The following is a 10,795-nucleotide window of genomic DNA, read 5'->3' as shown; positions in this document are numbered from 1 at the left end:
GGTGCTAGTGGGCGGGGCATGTAAAGATTGCCCGATGTGTTTTCGCTCAAGATGGCGGAGCTGCTGCTGGAGCCGAATGGCAGCAGTTGGAAAATAAGATCATTTTAAAAGGTTGTGGAGCCGTGTGAAGAGATTCGTTTCGTATATCTCTCAGTGAGTACTTCCTCGGCGTTTTATTAAGCCGTTTACTGATTCGAAAGCAGTGTTTCATGCGTCTTGTGTTTGCTCGTTAGCACTTTAGCATCGAGAATATCGCCATCGTATAGGCCTAACATGCAACTCCAGGCTGAAGGGATGCTCGCTCTCCATTTTAGGCTTCCACGAGTTTGTGTCTGTGGCTCACTTTTGTAATTTTGGTGGCCGTTTGTGAAGTTGCCGCGCGAACAGACTACGAAGTTGGTCCTGAATGTATTTTAATCCGATGCCTATTCTCTGTGGTCGTTTTCCCCCCTTTTATCTCCTAGATGTCCGCAGCGGAGAATGATCAGTGCCTCTGTTCCAAAATAAGCTGAATGCATTGTGATTTCCAATAATTGAGACAGTGATTCTGAAGGCTGTCTACATTAATGAAAAGAGCAATGTAGTCAGCTTAGCATATTCAGCATCTGGTACGTGGCCTATACAGGGATGATCTTCTGCATTGGAAATTTGCAAAGATTTCTTCATAGTTGTCAGCTTCCATCAGATTTAGGTTTTAACTTAACCACACACACAAAAAAGAAAAATTAAATATATATATATATTTTAAATGGATACAGATGACGTACTCCCCCCTCTCCCCTTGGAGCCACCTGATGATTTTAGCCTAGACCAGAGCAGAGCCCCTCCACCACCTCCCCTGCAAACGTCCAGTGACGCAGAGGTAATGGACGTTAGCTCTGGTGGTGATGGACACACATACACCCCGGGGGACGGGGAAGCAAAGACGCAGGAGTGCACGAGCGAGGGCTCTCTGGTCTTCTGTAGCCACCTTTCCAGTGAGGCCAGTCCCAACCCACGGTGCCCCAGAACGGCCCGCCACGCTCCTCAGGTCACCAAGTTTTTGCCGGACCTGAAGCAGCTCAGAAATGTTAAGATCAGGGTGAGCTTCTCTGAAGGCGGCAGCAGCAGTACCAGTAACGTTAGCAGCGGCAAAGACAGGAAGGTTTTATACACAGGCGAGGGCCAGGAGGCAGGAAGTGAAGATGGCTTAGCTTGTCTGAATGGTGAAGTGGAAAGCATGACGAGCTTGCTGGAGGATGCTGAGGGTAGCAGTGGAGCTGGGGACGCAGCAGGAGGGAAGTCGGAGGACAGCGAGGTAGACCTGGAGAATAAGGTAGAGTTTGCCGTCTTGGATGAGTTGGAGGACTACTACGAGAACCTCCTGGACCGGGACGATGGGGAGCAGGGCGGCTTTAAATCTGATGCCATAGTTCAGCAGGAGGAGGTGCACGACGAGGCGTCGGCCTACGCCTACGAGGTACGTCTGAGCTCATTTTTATTGTCCAGAGTTCAACCGCTTTTACAAGGTAGAGTTAAGGGGGAAAAAAAGATACATTTTTCTCACCATAATAACACCTCGCAAAATTGTACAAGGCATTCAATTTAGAGAATGTCCTTTGGTATTATCGTTTTTTTTTTTATATACCCTCGTGAGTCTTTGTGTCTGGTGTGGTCTGGTCTGTTCTTCCCCAAGAGGAAGCATTCATGACTGCATTTCCGAGCCGTTTCCGTTTGCCGATCCTAACCGCTTCCTCTTCCAGGAGGGCTTCGACAACGATGTGGATGCTCTTCTGGAAGAGGGCATGCCAGTCCCAAAAAAGATGCGTTTAGCGGAGGACAAGTATGCCGGGGACAGCGATCACCAGTTCGACGGAGACGGCGAAGGGGGGGTGCAGCCGATGGTGACCAAAATCAAGACTGTGCTGAAAAGTGAGTGGTGGACTCGTTCTGACTGGTTTCTGTCTTTTACGTAACAGATATCCTTTTCTTTGCACACCTACTAAAGATGTGTTTAACGGTCATATAGCTGGTATTAAGTAAGACCTGTGAAGACACTACTGCAGTAATCAGACTGAAGATAAATGCATAAATTAGTTCCTCTAGATCTTGTTGGGACATCAGTCCTGGGCCTGTCGCAATAAATCAGTTAATCGCATGAAAAATTTAAATTAACTCAAGAATTTCCATTTGTGTGATTTATTGTTTTTCTCTTTTCTCTCTCTCTCTCTCTCTCTCTCTCTCTCTCTTTCTACCAAAAACTGGAGGACAAAAGTCTTCTGTCTGGTGCTTTGATCTCAACTGGTCCCTTTTTTTGGAAGGATAATGTTGTTTGCAGAGACTTCATGATTTGTTTTATTTGTTGTTTCTGTTGTATTGTTTCTATATTTTGGATATAGAAAATGTCTTCCATTTCCAATGTTAAGTGTTCATTGAAATCGAAGTGTATTACCTGAAAATGATCTCAAAACAACAGTGTTATCATCGCAATAACGTCTAGTACAATTTATTGTCCAGAAAAATTTGTTATTGTTTCATGTTTTCCTTTAATCCTCAAAATGTTCTTCAGGTGACAGAAGGCCGACTTTGTAACTATCTTATTATGTGTCTCTGGAGGTTCAGGTCGCAGTTCATCAGATGGTGTGCAAACAAATGCTGTAAAAATATTTTTTTGTTATTGTTTTTTGGAACTGGTTGTCAAGAAAATGGTTGCTGTGGAAATGCATAAAGATTTTTATGACATATGCATAATTAAAATCGCATACATGCAGGTGTCGATCCTACAAATAAAAAGTACTACATACAATAGTAAAGTATTGCATCATAGTAACCACATTTTCTGCAACTGATCTTTCTACAAGTTTAACTTCTTTTAAGTGTCTTCAGCTCGTGATCTGCTTATCATCTGGCACACGGCAGCATTAATTAACCGTATATTAATGTTTTGGTTTTTTTTCTTTGTTAATTTTTCGTGTGACAGGTCGAGGCCGTCCACCAACCGAGCCTCTTCCCGACGGTTGGATCATGACATTCCATAATTCAGGCATTCCAGTCTACCTGCACAGAGAGACCCGAGTGGTCACCTGGTCCAGGCCCTACTTCCTGGGAACGGGCAGCATCAGGGTGAGCTGCAGCAAAGGCTCATGTCTTAACAATAGCTGCGTTTCCATTGCAAATGAGTGCAAAATTTGTTGATATTCTGCTAATTTTGAAGAAAAAAAAACAAACAAAAAACACACAATTTGCCATATTTACAGTAAAAAGAAACACAATTAAAATCACTCATGCATATGTTTGCTCACACAGTAACTAATTAAAAAACATGCCACACCGTCGTCATCCTCTATCTACTTCCTGTAGTCTTCTTCGTCTTTTCCGCAAGTAGCGATCGATTGATTTAAATGAGACGGCGCATAAAGAACGTACAATGTTACCGAAAATATACCGGATTTAGAGAAATGCTCATTTCCATCCATTGGAAAAAAAAAAAAAGAACTGTACATAGCAGGGAAAAAGTTTACAAAACTATGTCTGCTTCTGAAATTAAACGCTGAATTCCTCAAAGGTACCAACCAGCCATCCTTTCAGCTGATTGGAGGAGCTCTCTCTGTTGGCGACAGGCAGTGTGTCCCAGCACGTCCAACCTTTAACGGGTAGAACGTTCTGTGAAAACAAAGACTTTCTAAATTGTGAGTCTCAATTTGGAAGTTGAATCAGATTGAAAACCGATAGAGCTAGAAAAAAAAGCGCTACCCCATCCTAGCACAGAAAAACCTTTTACTGAGAAACGCTCTCGAAATTTTCAGTGTTTCCATCGAGCAGATTTATTTTGGTAACTTCAATTTGCGCAATTTTTTTTACGGTCAATAGAAACACGGCCAGTACGCATGTCGTAGGCGATCTTCTCGGTTGGAAGATTTAATTTACAAACCTGAGACGTAATCCGGGTTTGTCGAAGAAGCGTTTCTGAACTCTCGTGGCTTCTCGTTCAGAAACACGACCCGCCGACTAGCAGCATCCCCTGCTTACACTACAAGAAAATGAAGGACCAGGAGGAGAGGGAGCTCAACGGGGAGGTAAGCTCTAACGAGGCTGCTGCGAAGGCTAGTGACATGGAGAAGGAGGACAAGTCGGCGGAGGACCAGGAGGAACACCCTTCGTCCACCGTCGGCGAAAGTGGCCAAGTCAGAGAGAGCGTGGACGAGAGCGGCACACAGAGCAAAGAGGGGCAGGCGTACGACACGGCTCAAGGCGCCTTAGGGCAGGTCAAGGCCAAGGTGGAGGTGTGCAAGGACGAATCCGTAGGTAAGGAGTTTTGACGTTGAGCGGACGGGTTACGTTGGGTCTCCGTTTTCGATATGAAACAGGATATCTCCTAAAAAAAAAAAAATCCCTCACAGAACTTGAAGAATTCCGTCTGTACCTGGAAAAATGCTTTGACTTCGAACAAGTCACCGTCAAGAAGTTCCGCACCTGGGCCGAGCGGCGGCAGTTCAACAGAGACATGAAGAGGAAGCAGGCGGAGTCGGAGAGGCCGATCCTTCCCGCCAACCAGAAGCTCATCACCCTGTCGGTCCAGGACGCTCCCACTAAGAAGGGTAACGAGTGCGGCGACGCGAGGCTGGAGGTTCTGTCACAGTCAGGAAGTTATTCTTGAAAATATACTTCTTTTTTTTTTCCAGAGTTTGTCATCAATCCTAATGGGAAGTCTGAAGTTTGCATCTTGCATGAATACATGCAGCGGGTCCTGAAGGTTCGGCCTGTTTACAACTTTTTTGATTGTGGTAAGTTGTTTTGTAGTGACTGGAGTTACTGGAGGAAGTGGACAATTGTTGTTTTGTGGTTCAGTGACCTGTAATATGAGCCTTTTAGCTGCATCCAATGTTCTCCTTTTCTATGTTTGCATGCGGGCTAATGCTAACACTAACATGTCTCCTCAATTTATTTGACTAATCTAAATACCCAAACTGAAAATGCATTACCTTGTCACCACAGAAGTGTTTAGTTCTGTTTTATTGCCTCTTCTTTTTTTTTTTTTTCTTTTTTTTGGTCCTTTCCATGTTTTGAATGATTTTACAGCACTTTGTTTCAGCTGCTGTTGTCTTAAAATGCTTTGCAAATAAACTAGTAGTTCAGTTTTTAGTTTTGTGATGTTGTTGTTCTATATAACTTGTGTGAATACTCACAGCCGACTGTTTTTGTTCCCTACAGAGAACTCAAGTGAACCCTTTGGCGCTTCAGTCATTATAGACGGAGTCACCTACGGCACAGGAACTGCGAGCAGTAAAAAACTTGCCAAAAACAAAGCTGGTAATTTCACATTTTCATTTGCAGCTGTTGCACATTTTCTATGGATCTGCTGCTAGATGCCAGTCACATAAAAAAAACCTATAATATGTATTGCTAAAATGCACACAGTAACTGCATTTTGTCATATTTTGGAATTGATGTTTATCGACACAACTACATTGAACGAGCAGCGGAGAAAAATGGTCAACATAGCGTAATCTGACGACACGGACAGTTTCAGATATTATTAATTGGAATTTATTGTGACAGTAATGAATCAAAATCTGATTGTGATAAGAAATTTATCTCGGTAAACAATACAATAAACACACAGCCCCAAATATAAATACATTTATATTTAAACAATATTTTGAACCTTTTATTTTGTAACAGTTTATCCGTACTCAGTGCATGTACATTGAAGAATCATAAAAAGGGACATTTCATAATTTTGGTACAAATTTTGTAGGATGAACTGGTCTTCAAATGAAATCAGGGGAAATTAATAAAGTGTTATCTGCTCCTTCTTCCTTTTTTTTTTTTTTTTTTGTTCAAAAATTTAAGTCTAGCTTGTAATCCTTATTCGACAGACAAGTTTAAAAGATGCCACGACACAAAATAGAAATGTGAACCTGGACAAATTTGTATTTTTTTTATTTTTAAAGAAACTGTGATGGAACCCTGCTTAATTGTTTTTATTTTTTTTTCATTTCCATGCGTTTGCACATTAACGTGCGCGGTGGAGCGAGATAAAATGGCAGCGTGCCAACGAGATTCCCAGGCGCTTCTGCTAGCTAACATGTAACAGAACCGAACTCGCTTGTAACTCTCCTCAGCCCGAGCCACACTGGAAATCCTCATCCCCGACTTTGTGAAGCAGACCTCGGAGGAGAAACCCGTCGAGGGCGACGAGCTGGAGGTACGCCGCGCCGACTTTAGGAACCTTTGAATCGTTACCACGGAAATAACTCTCTCTCCTCTGCTGCTTTTGTCCTGCAGTATTTTAATCATATCAGTATAGAAGACTCGCGAGTGTACGAGCTGACCAACAAAGCAGGTCTACTTTCGCCATATCAGATTCTTCATGAGTGCCTTAAAAGGTAAATTTGATTGTTTTTTTTAGTTTGTTCTTTTCCGGGTTACTGGGAGGAAAACGGTTTGCTGTCTGTTACTGTCACACAACAGCTACATGGCTAGCGGCTAAAGAGTTCTGGTCCTTAATTAGGAACTTTTTCTGTAACACCAACAGGATTCCAGTGGGACTGACGGGTTTCATATCACTTTCTTCCAAAAATAATGGACTAAGTCTTTATTGACAAAAGTGAATTTTGCAAAAGAAATAATAAAATCACCACCTCTTTCTTTCTAAAAGGTGTTTAGGAAGGTGACAATATGTAACTGCATCCGATTTCCATCCAACTAATGAAATATTTCTTACATTGCGTACTTTAAAATGCTATGATTCAGTAGAGCTCAGAACAGCACCGATAAAGCCTAGAATAAACTCCTTCCAATGTGAATAAACTCCTTCCAATGTGAATAAACTCCTTCCAATGTGAATAAACTCCTTCCAATGTGAATAAACTCCTTCCAATGTGAATAAACTCCTTCCAATGTGAATAAACTCCTTCCAATGTGAATAAACTCCTTCCAAGGTGAATAAACTTCCAAAGTGAATGCAGGAAGGGTTTGAAGTGGGGGGGGGAAAAACTTAAGAGCTAAGAGAGGTTTTCTGTTTGAGTTTTTTTTTTTAATAAAGGTCAGGACAAATATTAAAAAAATAATTGTTAAACAAGTGCAATAAGGTTTAATTATGTTGCTTAGACTTGGTTGGAATTCCTTGGAGACGTTTTCAAAAGTTGTACAGGAAAGATCCGGCTGTTTTGATTCTGATGATGCTGCAGGTATTAAAAAAAAGGTGAAGGTATTAAAAGTGATCCTTTTTTCGGTCTACACTTTGTGTTTTTGCCAATAATTACAGAAATGTAATTACCTATTTCTGTACTAGAGTGATCTCTTTGTTGCTTTTTTGTTCTGTTTTTTCAGCTTTTTTTTTTTTTGACTTGTGTGTGGCAAGATTAAAAACGACCTAGATAAATGTTGATGTTTTTTGTTGTTGTTGTTTTTTTGTCTCAGAAACCATGGAATGGGGGACACCAGCATTAAATTTGAGGTGATCCCGGGAAAGAACCAGAAGAGTGAATATGTTATGACGTGTGGGAAACACACGGTGCGAGGCTGGTGTAAGTAGAACCAAATTCTGAGTCTCGTCAATTTACGACTTTTTCCTTCCTTACCTCACGGAACCACGCACGCGGAGTTTTCAGAATAGTTCTGTTCCTTGGCTTTCTGTCCCAACCAGGCAAAAACAAGAGGGTCGGCAAACAGCTGGCGTCCCAGAAGATCCTCCAGATGCTTCACCCCCATGTCAAGAACTGGGGCTCGCTGCTGCGCATGTACGGCAGAGAAAGCAACAAGATGGTCAAAAAGGTGAAGATCCGCAACGTCTCGCACTGTTTCTGCCACTTTTTTCCACGGGTTGGAGAGCTGAATGCATGGCTCATGTAAAGCTCTGTGCACAAAACAATCTTTTCTCAGGAGAGTTCAGACAAGAGCGTGATAGAGCTGCAGCAGTACGCCAAAAAGAACAAGCCAAACCTTCACATCTTGAACAAACTGCAGGAGGAAATGACGAAACTGGCAGCTCAGAGGGTGAGAGTCTGTGACGTCTGGTGTGTTGCTACACGTTTGGTGTTTAGTTCTTCTGATCTGTATTTCTCTGTGCGGAGCAGAAGAAAATAATCGCAGCTTTGTTAGATCCTGAGTCTCAGATTCAGCAGGAAGGCAGTCTGAACACACACACACACACACACCCTGTTTGTCCAACATGGCCATATTTTCTAGAACAGCTTCTGATGTTCATAACTGGATGTAGAAACACGAGCTGCAGAAACTTGGTAGCACAGGAGTCCTTGTATTTTTTTTTCATGCAGTTGATCACAATATTGGTTGCATTTATTTGTAATGTGGCTAAAAAAAAATACCTTTTTTTATTATCAATTATTTTGACCATGAATCAAAGCCTGCTTCCTTTCTGAGCTTCAAAAACACAATTTCTCTATAAACAAAACAAAAAGAAGTTCTAATGGAATGTACTTGGCCAATATTCTCATGGTTAATGACAGAATTACTAATTCCTATCAGAATAAATTTTATTCTCTCCTCGCAGTGTACAATATGCACCATTCCCCATTTCTACCAGGGGTAGTAATTATTCTAATAATGGATTATTCTATCGATTAATTTGACGACTAATGGCTTAATTAGAATTTTAAATAAATAGTCAGATCTTTTATTTCACCACTTAAGCTTTTTAATGTCATATTAGAAATGCTTTAAACTAATGAAAATAAACAAACTCCTTTATTAAACGAAAATATTTCCTTCCCTTAAATGCAATAACATCATTCTTTTAGTGAATGTGAACAAGGTTAAGCTAAAACTGTGCCGTAAGTGGAATTCTTGGTAAAACATATTTTAAGACGAAAAACTTATTTTTCCCGTAAATGCAAGATGTATATACTTTTTTCCGCAAATGGCCTTTGTTGAGTCTGTATATGCCAGTTAACGATTAATCGGTTACTAAATTCTATCATTTGAAATAATCGATTTGTCCCGATTAATCGTTTCAGCCCCAACCCCTATATTTGAAGGCATGTAGCTGTGATTCCATAGCCGAGTACGTTAGTCCCATTCTAAATGCGTCAGTCATCTGTTGTGGTCGCTTGCTCTTCTTTCCACATCAGGAGGAAACCAGGAAGAAGCCCAAGATGACCATAATGGAGTCGGCCCAGCCGGGCAGCGAGCCCCTCTGCACTGTCGACGTTTAAGTCTCGGAATCACTGACGAACCACAGCCCTGAAACCCCAGTCACTGTCAAACATCACACCGCATCATGGCGTCCACGACAGAACGCATCACTTGACATCCGGCGAGGAGCGTAGCGTCACACTGATCAGACCGGCGGAGCCGCCGCCGCCGCTCGCTTCCCACGGCTCCGCCTGAAAGGCTGAGCAAGAAAGAGTGTGAGGGTTAGGACTGAATGCACTTACGGGGGCCTAGAGATTTGGGGGGGGGAAAAACTGTCTACCTCTCTAGATGCGTCCTAAACAACAAGAATATGAATGACATCGGAACAGAAATGCATGCTTTTAACTGTTACAAAAAAAAAAGAAGCCAATCCTAACGTTGGTTTTGTTGTCAATGTGTTATTTTAAAAAGTCAATCTTTTAGTACTCGCACTTGTTTTTTTTATTTTTTTTTGTTTGTTTCTTTTTAGTGCTTGAAGTTTTCAAAAGGGACTACTAATGCTTGTATTTATACTAGTCAATTAATTGGAAAAAAAATCAGTTTGTTTATTGGATATTTAAAGGATAGAGGAATAATAATAATAAAAAAAAAAAAAAAGTGTACCACTTTTGTTAATCAATCTGAAAAGTCGTCGTGTTTGTTTGCATGACTTGCGTCATGAAGTGGCCGTTTGGGGAAAAAAAAACGTCACCATGCACTCGTGTCTGGTTGGATTTTACTTTTCGCTCGTCACTCTCCGCTGTTGTTCGGAGAATAACCGTTTGTGGGGACGTGATTGTTTTGAGTAGGACACAGTTAGTCGCAGTAAACCCGACCCAGGGTTGGAGGTACCGCTAGCTTTGACATTTCTTTTAACAACTAGCTTTTTTTAATCTACACTACTGCTAATTTCAGACTTTTTTTTTTTGGTCCATTTTAAAAAAACAAAGTCAGCTACACGTTGCCTTAGTTAATTCATTTCATGAAGGGCTCAGACTCTAAAGAGGTCGGACCTAAAACGCCCTTCAACAGGAAGTGGAAAGACCAACCCCCATTTACTTGATAAAGCATTTACTCCTTAGGCATTTGGTACGTTTTAAGTGGAGACGCGCTCTCAGAGTTGTCTTAATTGGTGTGTACTTTGTACGTTTGCCATCATCCTTACAGTAGATCATGCTAGCTATAAATATATAGTAAAAATAAACTCTGAAGGCAGCCTTGTTCAAGTTGGGAGGAACAGTGTATACCAAAGCTTACATCCAGTCTTATGCATTTTCTAGAAATCTACATGTTGCAGGAAAAAAAAATCAGTTTTAACCGTGGCACTAGCTGGAGCAAAAACAAATACAAACTGCTGTGCTTTTTCTACAAAAAAACAATTTTAGGAGGCATATGTTTAAGCAATGCTCTTGTGATTGTGTAGATTGCTTCAAGAATGTGTTTTTTTGTCTCCCCCCCTCCCCTCATCTGTACGTGTCTTGACTCACCAAGTCATGATGTAAGGAGAGAAATAATATTCTGGTTTTATGTGGCGTTGCATCAATAAAATGTTTGAAAACGTTGCTGCCTAGAAACTGTGTTGCAACCTGAACTCTTGACTTCAGTGATGTTTGTTATGCAAAATAAAAATGTCTTTACTGACATCTAGAGGTGCTTTGGTTTATTCAGCCACACAGAG

General features: G+C 41.4%; 1 protein-coding gene across 2 annotated transcripts; it reads left to right on the top strand.

Moving 5' to 3' along the window:
• Positions 1-25: 25 nt before the first annotated feature.
• On the top strand, positions 26-10,758 carry dgcr8 (DGCR8 microprocessor complex subunit). Of its 2 annotated transcripts, XM_032578213.1 has the most exons (14): positions 26-153; positions 465-1,459; positions 1,743-1,911; positions 2,960-3,102; positions 3,972-4,284; positions 4,380-4,577; positions 4,662-4,763; positions 5,191-5,289; positions 6,105-6,187; positions 6,268-6,368; positions 7,405-7,511; positions 7,631-7,758; positions 7,867-7,980; positions 9,075-10,758. In XM_032578213.1, exons 2-14 carry the CDS (start codon positions 749-751, stop codon positions 9,156-9,158), a joined length of 2,352 nt encoding a protein of 783 aa, XP_032434104.1. In that variant the 5' UTR covers positions 26-153; positions 465-748; the 3' UTR covers positions 9,159-10,758. The 2 variants fall into 2 exon arrangements, with proteins under 2 accessions (XP_032434104.1, XP_032434105.1); XM_032578214.1 differs by having other exon boundaries at positions 37-1,459.
• The last annotated feature ends 37 nt before the right edge of the window (positions 10,759-10,795 follow it).

Source organism: Xiphophorus hellerii, chromosome 12 (genome assembly GCF_003331165.1).
Source record: "Xiphophorus hellerii strain 12219 chromosome 12, Xiphophorus_hellerii-4.1, whole genome shotgun sequence".
NCBI classification, from domain to species: domain Eukaryota; kingdom Metazoa; phylum Chordata; class Actinopteri; order Cyprinodontiformes; family Poeciliidae; genus Xiphophorus; species Xiphophorus hellerii.
The sequence above is the reverse complement of the archived record's forward strand: the minus strand, read 5'-3'. Positions and strand labels throughout refer to the sequence as shown.

Bases quoted from the DNA above. Each gene is read 5' to 3' on its own strand.
- dgcr8 (XM_032578213.1), top strand. From the start codon at position 749: ATGGATACAGATGACGTACTCCCCCCTCTCCCCTTGGAGCCACCTGAT. The intron at 4,285-4,379 runs GTAAGGAGTTTT...AATCCCTCACAG, and splicing joins GTGCAAGGACGAATCCGTAG to AACTTGAAGAATTCCGTCTG. The intron at 6,369-7,404 runs GTAAATTTGATT...TTTTTGTCTCAG, and splicing joins CTTCATGAGTGCCTTAAAAG to AAACCATGGAATGGGGGACA.